This window comes from Citrus clementina, unplaced genomic scaffold, assembly GCF_000493195.1.
Source record: "Citrus clementina cultivar Clemenules unplaced genomic scaffold, Citrus_clementina_v1.0 scaffold_7, whole genome shotgun sequence".
Classification (NCBI taxonomy): domain Eukaryota; kingdom Viridiplantae; phylum Streptophyta; class Magnoliopsida; order Sapindales; family Rutaceae; genus Citrus; species Citrus x clementina.
Genome location: NW_006262075.1, coordinates 9,005,492 through 9,016,381, shown reverse-complemented (window position 1 = coordinate 9,016,381; position 10,890 = coordinate 9,005,492). Strand labels below are relative to the sequence as shown.

Genomic DNA, 10,890 nt, shown 5'->3' with positions numbered 1-10,890 from the left:
AAGCCCATCCAGGCCCAGTTAATGAATCACCCAATCAGACTAGTATAGCCATTATAATCAAACCCAACAAGATCTTGACACGTAGCCTCCCTCACTCAACCCTCATCAGCCAACCCTAGAAAAAACCCTCCTTTTTAACGCAACAAAGCCACAATATAAAGCTTCTCGTCTCCGCCGCTCGCTCTTCACTCATCAGAAGGCTTTCCTCTACTTCGCATACGCTTCAATGGTAAAAACAAATCACAGCTCGTCTCCCATTTTCCTCTTTTGATTCTGCATGTACCATTCATTTCAATTTCCGTGCAATTTTCGGGAGTTAAATCAAAAACTGAAATTTATTGATTTTGTGAGTGGATTTTTTTTTTTTTTTGGTTATGACAGGGTAAGGGCACAGGGAGTTTTGGTAAGAGGAGAAACAAGACGCACACTTTGTGTGTGCGATGTGGCCGTCGCAGCTTCCATCTTCAGAAGAGTCGTTGCGCTGCTTGTGCTTACCCCGCTGCTCGCAAGAGAACGTGTATGTTTTCTTAAATTTTCTTCTTTATATGCACATTCAAAGCAAATTTTTTATCAGTAGATTGGTGTTTGTGTTTGTTTATGCATTTGGGTGTTGGTTTTTTTTTTTTAGCTGTTTTGGTTTCTTGGTTGAAGTGAGATACTTTACTGCAATTCGATTGATCTTTAGCTCTGTGTAAGAATGGATTTTGTATGCTTTATTTCTGGTGATTTTTTTTGGTTACTTCTTTTATCTGCGAGATTACATAGAACTGATATATCTCTAGTATATTGTTGATTTTGAGCTCTAAGCATTTGGTTGTATGCGGGTTTGAGATCTCTTGCTCCTTGTTTATATTCTGGTTTTATTCTTTGCCAGAGTTCTAATAAAACGGGTGTGTTTCTACCGTCATGAAATTTATCTGTGGTCAAGCTGGTCTATGTTTTCAGTACTTTTGTTGATAATTTTTTATTTGAATAAGAAAGCTTATGTATTATTGCTTGTAGTATGTGTTATTGTATTGAAGTAGAACCATGTTTCAGCTTCTGTGTTCCTATTTTTTTTTTCAGTTAATAATCAATGAGATTTTATGTGGATTTGTGGAAATATACTTATTCTTCTTGTTGTTCTGGATTGGCAAACTTACTTTATCATTGTTCTTATATGAAACTATTTTTCTGGGTGTAAAGTATATGTGCTTGATAAGGTGCGATTTGGCTAATGCAATTAATTATGAATTTTAGATAACTGGAGTGTGAAGGCAATCCGAAGAAAGACCACTGGAACCGGCAGGATGAGGTATCTGCGCCATGTCCCTCGCAGGTTCAAGAGCGGCTTCAGAGAAGGTATTTGAACCATACGAGTCATTGTTATTCTATTCCCTGGTTGTAGTGTTTTTACAATGTATTTGGATCTTATCAGATGTCTTCTCTTGATGTACTTTTATATCTTTATTTTAATCATTTTCTTTGAATATTATTATTATTAGGTACTCAGGCAGCACCAAGGAAGAAGGGAGCAGCTGCCTCTGCTTAAGGAGTTGAAGGGTAATTTTGGGCGTGAATCAGCACCTCATTATAGATTTAGTCTTCTTTAATGTGTGGAGACAAGATTCATGGGAACATAATTTTGAAAAAGGATGTTATTTGTTTTTGTGCTTAGTTGTTTTCAATTATGATTACTATGTAGTCTTTTTCAATTTTGGACAAGATGAATGAGTTTATTGTTGTTTGACCTCCCTTAATTACTTCATGTTTTGACATAATTTTTTGAGTCTTGTGGTTTCTGTGATTCATCATAAGCATAGGGCAACTATAAGTACTGATGATCAACTGAATCACAAATGCGAGGAACTTGGACGTAGTTTATTAGTACTGATTTCTCAACCATTATCAGCCCCTTTCTCAACATTTGTCTTCATATATTGTTTCTTGAATTCGGCAGAATGTAATGTTTTTGAATGTTTCATCAGATGGGTTTCTGACCCAAATGAGATTAGTTCCATTGCCTAGGCCAAAAAACAGCCTATACAAACAATGTGGTACAAGGCAGTTGAGTAATCTTTGCTTCATATATGTGTACTAATCTCAAAATTTTTAATTACAACTTCCTCAAAATGCCAAATGAAGAACTATTTACAAAATTTGGATCCTATGTATCAATCAATGATTGATATTAATGCTATCATCCTAGGTGAGGAATGCAACAATAGTCCTTTTGGATAAAAATGAGTGCAGAAGACTAAGATCTTCTAGAAAACCATGTACTGGGAAGGAAAAATGGCCAAGCCAAGATGTCTCAACTTGAAATTTAACTAGAGATGCAAAATTCACTAGTCTTCTTTATATTCACCAAATCTATGCTTTTCTTCGTGGACCTGCTTAAAGGCGTAATTCAGTTCTGGAAATGTGGATAAAAGCAGCAGCTCAAGAAGGTCAAAAGCCAAGTGCTTCAAGCAAACAGAAGACTGCGACAAGAAAAAAATTAATTACAATGCTGTTTCTATCTAATCTAACCAGAAGTCGAGCAATTGTAAGGTGCACCAAGAGGACACGGCATCAATCTTCTGGGTTCTGATGTTAGAAAAATCAGTTGCTTCTTTGACATCATAACGTATATAGGATGAGGATCTTGCGCTTACCTGAATAAAATAGTAGAGATCCTTGGCACATTGTTCATACTCCTTACGACCAACAAGGCCAACCACAGGAGCAGGAGCTTTGTCTGCATTGAAATGTTGGAATTCATTTCCATAGATAAGGCACAAGCACTAAATGTATGTTTACCGACTGGAATAGGAGAAATAAGATTACCAATCATTAGCTCAAAAACAAACTTTGCACGACGATCTGCTTCCTGCTTTTGCTCTTCACTCAATCCTGGAGAAGAAATTTCAGCAGGTTGGCGAACTTGAGGAGACCCCTGGGATGAGCTGCTGGGTGGTACTTGTCGTCGTTTTGGACGTTTGGTTAAGAATATTCCATCAGGCCAAAGTATCTAATTGAATAACATGGAAAGCTTATATCAGCAATAAAACAACAGGTATGAAATTTGTTAAAAGCAAAATGATTACCTGTTCCAGCCTCTTTATACCAGAAGCAACCACTGATCCCCTACGCAGAAGCTGAATTTTCTCCATTAGCCAATCATCAAAAGCATCACCCATTCCAAGCTGTAGGACCTGTTTAGCCACCCAGAAAGCTTTCCGCCTGTGAGGCACGTATAAGACAAATACTGAGCAGAATATTCCTTGTGGGATTTTCAAATCACATAATTAGATTAGGCTGAGATTCTCCCAATGTTTGAATAAGTGTACCTTATCCACCCGCCATCTTGGAGCTGGAAAATGACATCTACCAGATCTAATATAGGGACACTTAAGTTTGGTGGCACCCACTGCAAGCAAAATTTGTGTCAAAAACCTAAAAATTCCTAAATCTCACATAGCATCAACTAAAAGAAGCACATCATTACCTCAGTAGGTAGGGTTGGATCAGTGGAAGCATCAAGAAGTGATTCAGATGTCTCTTCTAAACCATCACTCTTTCTACCTTTCATAGGCTTACCCAAATTTCTGAGAGATGGTGAACTTTTTTGCACACTAGTGTCTAGACCATTTCGAGAATCCTCTAATGACTTCTCATGCTCTTTACTAGTATTTTGTACCGGAGAACGAGACATTTCTTTTACATTAAACTTTTGTCCTTCTGCCACAAAATTATGCTTTGCTTGCCCTGCAGATTCCTTGCTCTCAGAGCCCAAATGTTCGCTCCTATATGATGAAGAGCTGATTTGATTCCCAATGGAGTTAGTCAACTTTGTACTCCTTTCAGATGGTTTATCTTCGAGGTCAACTAGAAAGTTCCGAACAAAATGAAAAGATAGGGATAGTCAGAAAAGGACAGTAAGAAATTTGGTAAATGCAACATTCACAACTGAGAATGGTTCACCTGATAATGTTTCGACAATGGAGAAGGGATTTGAGAATGCATAAGTCTGCATCAAGGTATAAGTGATGGTTCTTAAAAAAGACAGAGACAGAATGGATAAACAATCAAAGACGTTCTTAGTGTTGATGATAGAAAGATAAACAATCAAAGAAAGTGAGATGAAAATAATAACCTGGGAATCAACACTAAGAAAGTCCCAAACTTCAATTGACCCAGAAACTGTAGGAAGTTGCAACAGCATCTGAGAATCACAACCATATCAACTTTTAGTAAAGAACTGGAAGAACACAAGGATATGAAGCAGAACAAAGAAAAATAAAACTCTGGAATGTACATTGAAGAGAAAATACAATACCAAAAAAGGGAACAAAAAATAACTAATTTTCAAGAAAGTATAAGATTGGGTCCGTATTAAGAGCTGTAATCTCATAAATTATTAACGCACCAGCGTAAAACCTCAAGCCATAAAGAATCTTAACCACAACATATATCAGAAGTATAAGCCTAATCTTTGCAGTTCAACAATAGTACAACCAGGCCACCGGAAGTGACCGAATATCTTTTACCTTCAAATAACGGTCAAGCAATTTACAACGTTCTTGAATGACAGAAACATCTAAACCTGTTGACAGGAAATGCTTTGGTGGCAAATGGAGATTGTACTCCTGAAAAAACTTAAGCCGCCGATGTAGCTCCTCAAAATGCCGGAATCTAAATACACCAATAACACTCAGCAGCAGAAGATAACTTAAGAAGACTTGCAAAGTAACTTGTGTTCACAAGTTAGAAATTTTAACAACATAACAGACAGTGAAGAATGCAGAATTCTGAAATAAAAGTTCTTATCACCTTCTTTTAATTGACCAACTGTTGTTATTTGAATCTGTCACGGCTATGGCATAAACAGCAAATGTTCTAGAATCACTCTTCACAATATTTGCTCCCAATACCTGCAGTAGCAAATGGTGTTGCATCCTAAATACATTTTGGTATATCAGGGGATCAAATTAATGATGCTGATACTGAGACGTATGTTAAATACCTCACATCTCAACTTAAAAAATGAATCCACCATCAATGAATTTTGCACAGGATTAACTGTCGAACTATGATTTTCTGGTAGAGTAATAAATGATGCAGAAGAAGAAGCAGCTGCTCCACTTTGAGATCTGCCCAAAATTTCACTCTCAGATTCGTCGCTCGACTCATCAACTTTTCTCCGTCCTTTTTGTGAGTTAAGTATATCCTGTCCATCTCCAGAAAAGAAGCTTGTCCTCTCAACCTCTTGCCAAATGGGTAATTTCTGACTGCTCAATCTAGACCTTTTCCTGCCAGATTGGGTTCGAGATAATCTTTGGTATTGAACTTGCCTTCTACTGGGATTTTCAAGCGGATGGTGAATCTGAGAAACAGACAGATTTCTGTTACTTTTTCCATCCCAAACCTTAGTTCCCGGAGAATCAAGGCCTGTTGCACTGTCCGTTTCCTCATCTTCTGAAGTATATGAACTACTGCTGCCCAATTCAACCTCTTCATCATCTTCCGGATAGGAAGCAACAACCAAGCCATTAGATTTCTTCCAATCTGCATGTGGAAATGAATTGTCTATCTTAAGTTTATCAGAATATCTGTCACTAGTGGTGCGGGTCATGGAGGGTTTGACATTTGTCATAGTATTTTTTTCTTTGGGCTTTTCCATTGCCTTTGAGCCATCCGCTGTAGCAGACTTCAACACAGAATGCTGCTCATTTACCCAATTTTCACCTTCCTTCCTTTTGTAGTTCCTCCCTTTTGTCCACATGTTATCAAAGTGTTCTGGAGCAAGGGCTCGAGTCTTTCTGCGAGAAATCAAATCTAATTTTTCGGGCCATTCTCCCCCTGAGTGTTGTCGCTGAATGCATTTTTCATCACTTGTTTGGGAGATCATGGGCAATAAGCCCCATGAACGGGTAGATCGTGTATCAAGGGAAAGCAATGGATCTTTCGAAAGATGTGATCCATTCTGATTATCTGCTGAAGATGTAAGTGAAGCACTTCTAGATTGATCATTTTTTAACTGTACAAGTTCAACGCCAGTGACAGAAGGATCTAAAAACCTAGAAAAATGATCAGTTGAGATATTGGAAGATCCATCAGGTTTTGATTGAGATGTCTCCTGTGCAGCTGTAGCTCCCTTAGCCTTTGTCATAGATACAGCCAAGGATTCAATCCTTTCATTGATAAATCTGTCACAAAATTACAAGACGCTGACAACAATAAAAATAAAAACAAATAATTTTAAAAAATAAAAACAGATTAAATATAAGGAAGATTACCTCGGATTGGCTAAGTTTAACACTGGTCGCATTACTGCACAAGCAAGCAGCTCCCTGACAATATACCGAAAGAAGGAGCACTGCAGATCTTGAGGCCTGAATGTGAAAGAAATGAGACTGTCCATTAAACACTGTAAAACCTGCAACATAAGGTCAAAACTATTGTCAGTATCATTGGCAGGAGCTAATATGGTCGGAGAATTTTATCTTCATCCTTCCAGCATGTATCCACAAACACAGTTAGGAATTCCCAAAGCAAAGAGTACAACCTTGTGCTCAGCTTCAGCAGAAAACAAAGCAGGGTGCAACTTGTTCTCAGCAGCCAAGACACATCTTATTTCAATGTCTCTGCGTTCTATAGTCAGAGGTTCTGAATGTTGCTTGTCAATCTTAGCCTGAGTAGCACGAAAAAGCTCCAGGTGGGTGCAAATGAGATTGACAAAATCCCTGAGCCATTCTAGAGGAAAATTAGTACCATATATTTCACTTTTAACTTAATGAAACCCAGATTTAGGAAAACACAGAGGGCAAGGACATAAACCTTGTCAGAAGATCAATGAGATTTATATTCCTCAAGCGGCCAGAAAATTCCCCAAGAACACCATTTATGATCTGTACCAGTTCCTCTGGACCTTCTTTATCAGGTGTTAAACGGGAATACCAGAGATCTGTAACCCACTCAGAAACAAGATGCCTGGTGAACTTATCTATTGCATCCTCAACAACAGGAGAATTAACATTTCTTCTCCAGTTAGGACGCTCAACAACTTTAGGACATTCTGGAGGTTTATTTTGAGATACTACATTTTCCGAGGAAGGTTTGCTGTTGTATGCAGCAGCTTTTCTCCGCATTTCAAAATCAAGGGAGAAATAGCGAAGAAGGATAATCAAGGAGGCCGCAGCAGGCATGTTAACCAACACCGAAGAGCTTGTCACTGAAATAAGAGTTTGAATAACAAGTTCCAATTGAGGACAAGTGAAACAAACAAAGAACAAGGCAGAACAATCACAACAACCACAATATTTAACACTGATTCCATGCAATCCTTAAGATACTCAGGTCCCAACAGTTGACGGGGTTAAAAAATAAAGGTACGCATTCTGTTTTGAATCCACAATTTCCATCTAAATCATTGCAAACCTCTAATCAAATCTTGCCCTGAGCCAGGGCGTAGACAATTTATTTATGGCTTCAGATTTCTCTTACAGGGGGCATTTAAAAAGAAAAGAAAATTACAAGGTAAAATGGCACTTGCTTATCATTGAATAAGAATCTAAAAGGGTACATGATCTACTCTTTTGTTCCTAACAGTAGTGATAAAAAGGACGTAATGCATCTAACTCAGTCATTATATTTGCTAACGAAATTTCCTTTTCATCTCTAAGCAACCAAGGATAGAAATTAAAACCACAGTCTATGGCTCAACTCTTACCACTAACAAGAAGTAAATGAATCATAGTGCCCGTTTGAACGTCAGTGAGAAAATGTGAGTCCGCAACCAGAAATGAACTCAAACGATAGTTCAACATTGGCTCACTGAACATCCATTTCACTAAGCCAATGCTCACACAGCATTTTCAAATCAAATGATCCAGACTCTTCTAAGTTTTGGTATTAAAAATTAAAAATTTCACAGCTTTCAACATTCCGTGAAAAAAAAATTAACACAAAATTAAGAAAATTTAACTTAAAATACAAAATTCATAGAAAAATAACCCAAATTTTCCCTAAAACCTCAATCAAATCACAACAAATTAAAAAAAAAAAAAAAACTTACGCGACATAAGATATGACAATCCGACGACGCATATAACCAAAATCACAATTCTCTTCTTCCCTTCCTCCACAAGGTCTCGAAAATTCACCTGCCTCTGCCTTTGCGAGCTCATTTTCTTCCTTTCTTTTAGCCACTTTTCGATCAAAACATAAGCGATTTATAACCTCCAATCGAATCGATCGACTGGATCCAATATGGTGGCACAAAGCATCTCAGAAAATTTTTTTTAAAAAAAATGTCTTTAGGGCAAAAATGTAAAAAAAAAAAATCCGAATCGTAGAATTTGGTTGCTCTACAAAATTTTAACGCGAAGACTGTTAGCTTTTTTCGGTTCTGGAATTATTTCTTTTTCCCTTTACGCGTTACGTTTTTATTATTTTCTCTCAGTTTCTGTCACTTTCTCGGTGTTCCGTTCTGCGAGAAAATAATTTTAAAAAATTAGATGAAAATAAAAACTAATAGATGTAGTAATAACATTTGGATCTCCAAATTCCTATGATTTCTCAAATGAGGCTACTGTTTCTCTATTTGTATCAAATAGATTCTTAAACCAGATAATTAAAAGAGTAATATTATATAATGATACATACAAAGTTAATAATTGTTATATTAAAAGGAGATTATAACTCAATAAAGGTATAGTACAAAATGTTAAGTAAATAAAAGCACCAGGTCGGTCATGCTATTATTTCCACCCCGGCATGAATCACCTCAGCCAAATGGTATGAGCAGAACAGGGGTAATATGAGCTGATCAGAGACGAATACCGACCAGAGTCATATATCGAGCCGGTACCCGTCCTCCAAAAAGCGGAAACACGATCCCACAGAATTGCGGTAGTTGCGCTTTCCCCAGAACCGCTGTGGGAGATGCGAGATCCCACGTTTGCCCACAATGTAGCAGTTAAAATCCCATGAGGGGCTTCCACTACCCGAAAAATGTGGGATGAATGGCAAACGGAAACGTGGGGACAGCGGCTATAAAAGAAGAAGAAATCGATGAGGAAAAGGGGGAGAAAGAGAGAGAGGGAAAACGCTGCCAAATTGAAACCAAACAATTTTATTACAAACTTCGAGCAAATTAGAACCACTCTTGAATCAAAATTTAACTGTTTTCTCGTAAACACCTTGTGCTAACTTAGGCATCGGAGGGTTTACGCCGGCAAAACCACCGGCGTCTCTGATCTGTTTTTGGTGAACGCAGGTCTAGTAAGGAAGAGGAGAGTGATTCCAACCCCAGTGGTTCGAGCAGCAGTGGATAATATAAAGGTTGGTGAAAGAATCTGGTCGGTCCAAGGGCGAGCAGATTTCAGCATCAACATTTTGGCGCCGTCTGTGGGGAGCTGGATAAAAAGCTACCACCGAATTAATAGTTACCGAAAAAACAGCGAACGGTTAGGCATGGATGTGACAAGGAAGGACGCTTTGAGGGAGGATAACGAAGCTGGGGAAACAGTCACTCTTCGGGAAATTGCAAATGAAGCCCGAGAGAAGATGATGCAAGATAGTCTGGAGCGGATGGAGAAACAAATGGAGACTCTCGCAACCATATTGTTCGAGCTGAGGGATGAGCGGAGAAGGGATTGTGAAACTCTCGTGGGAAGAGATGAAGTTGGAGCAGAACCCAGCCTCCGGAGGCGTAGAGTCGAGGAAATCCTTCCGCCCGCAGACCAACCTAATGGGGTGCATCCCCACAGAAGTACTGGTCGGGACCCGGGAGAACGCGTGGATGAAGGGAGGGACCAACCTCGCCCCAGACGGGTCCTGGAAGTCAATGGCCGAGGTGCCAGTGTTGACGAAGGAGAGCTCAAACAGCGGTTACACAATGCCGAGCTGGAACGAGACCATATAGCTGCACGTGATCTTGACCGTGCCGTAGAATTGGAGGGGGAGGTGCGCAGATTAGCGCAGGTGATAGAGGAGATACAGGGCAAGAGAAAGCCCCCGAGCTGGAGGATAATGCTAGATGAAGAATCTCTGTTATCAACTGAGATCATGAGTACCATAATCCCAAGAGATTTCCGCTTCCCCGACCTCAAATACTCTGGGCGAAATGACCCGCTGGTGCACATTGAGCGTTTCAACGACATGACGGGTGTGCAGGGGCTGACACCAGCTCAGAGGTGCAGGGTGTTCCCGTTGACATTAGAGGGACGAGCTCGAGAATGGTACCGCAAGCTGCCCCGAGGAAGTATAAAAGGGTATGAGCAGATGTGCCAGGAGTTGGCCGAGCAGTTCCGAGGGGCAGTGGCCCCAGAGGACGATATGATGGAACTGATGGGGATGAAACAGGAGGAGCATGAATCCCTTCGAGATTTTGTAAAAAGATATCACCGAGCCGTGCTGGATCTGGGAGCTTTTAATCACCCGCAGGCGTTGAGGGGATTAAAAGAAGGTGTAAGAATCGGTCGACTGTGGTATAACTTAAGAACCCCCCTTGTACAGAATTACTCTTCGGGGTATGAGCAGGCGAGGCGAGATATAGAAATCGAAGAGGAGAAATCAGCAAGAATAAAAAGTGAACAGTTGGACGAGCTGAGGCGAAAGGAACGGAGAGCCCCGACAGGGAGCGGGTCGGGAAAACGAGCTGGAGAATCTTTAGTGATGGGCGGAATACCGGCTCGGTCCCGCCCTTACCCCATGGCTCCGAGATCACAGCAGTTCCAGCACAACCGGGCTCAACCTCCGCGTCCCCCATTTCCGGATCGGCAACGAGAATTCCAGCAGATGGCTGCCCACCCCCATCACAACACTCCCAGAGCATCGCATGCAACCAATTCCAGGGCTAGTCGACCAGATCAGTTAGCGACTGTGCCAGGCCGAGGTGACATTCATGATAACCGAGCAGTTCAG

The 10,890-nt window shown here is 40.0% G+C and overlaps 2 protein-coding genes across 2 annotated transcripts; one reads left to right on the top strand and one right to left on the bottom strand.

The window, feature by feature from the left end:
* The first annotated feature begins 89 nt into the window (after nucleotides 1-89).
* Nucleotides 90-1,768, top strand: LOC18036494 (60S ribosomal protein L37-3). The gene is made up of 4 exons (XM_006426908.2): nucleotides 90-229; nucleotides 382-517; nucleotides 1,240-1,341; nucleotides 1,485-1,768. The coding sequence occupies exons 1-4, from the start codon at nucleotides 227-229 to the stop codon at nucleotides 1,529-1,531; spliced, it is 288 nt and encodes a 95-aa protein (XP_006426971.1). The 5' UTR covers nucleotides 90-226; the 3' UTR covers nucleotides 1,532-1,768.
* Nucleotides 1,769-2,047: 279 nt separating this feature from the next.
* Nucleotides 2,048-8,470, bottom strand: LOC18036780. The gene is made up of 15 exons (XM_006426907.2): nucleotides 8,039-8,470; nucleotides 6,802-7,195; nucleotides 6,530-6,707; nucleotides 6,261-6,400; nucleotides 4,988-6,170; nucleotides 4,795-4,895; nucleotides 4,512-4,656; nucleotides 4,118-4,186; nucleotides 3,946-3,991; nucleotides 3,470-3,849; nucleotides 3,312-3,391; nucleotides 3,069-3,204; nucleotides 2,809-2,992; nucleotides 2,637-2,719; nucleotides 2,048-2,462 (listed from the first exon to the last, which is right to left on the bottom strand). The coding sequence occupies exons 1-15, from the start codon at nucleotides 8,148-8,150 to the stop codon at nucleotides 2,328-2,330; spliced, it is 3,366 nt and encodes a 1,121-aa protein (XP_006426970.1). The 5' UTR covers nucleotides 8,151-8,470; the 3' UTR covers nucleotides 2,048-2,327.
* Between the last annotated feature and the right edge of the window lie 2,420 nt (nucleotides 8,471-10,890).

What these genes read in the sequence shown, in the direction of transcription:
- LOC18036494 (XM_006426908.2), top strand. An exon ending in CGCTGCTCGCAAGAGAACGT is followed by an intron (nt 518 to 1,239) that starts GTATGTTTTCTT and finishes TATGAATTTTAG; the next exon opens with ATAACTGGAGTGTGAAGGCA. An exon ending in CAAGAGCGGCTTCAGAGAAG is followed by an intron (nt 1,342 to 1,484) that starts GTATTTGAACCA and finishes TATTATTATTAG; the next exon opens with GTACTCAGGCAGCACCAAGG.
- LOC18036780 (XM_006426907.2), bottom strand. Translation starts at nt 8,150, where the DNA reads ATGAGCTCGCAAAGGCAGAGGCAGGTGAATTTTCGAGACCTTGTGGAG. An exon ending in ATCCAACCCTACCTACTGAG is followed by an intron (nt 3,392 to 3,469) that starts GTAATGATGTGC and finishes TTTTGCTTGCAG; the next exon opens with TGGGTGCCACCAAACTTAAG. An exon ending in ATCTCTACTATTTTATTCAG is followed by an intron (nt 2,463 to 2,636) that starts GTAAGCGCAAGA and finishes TTCTTGTCGCAG; the next exon opens with TCTTCTGTTTGCTTGAAGCA.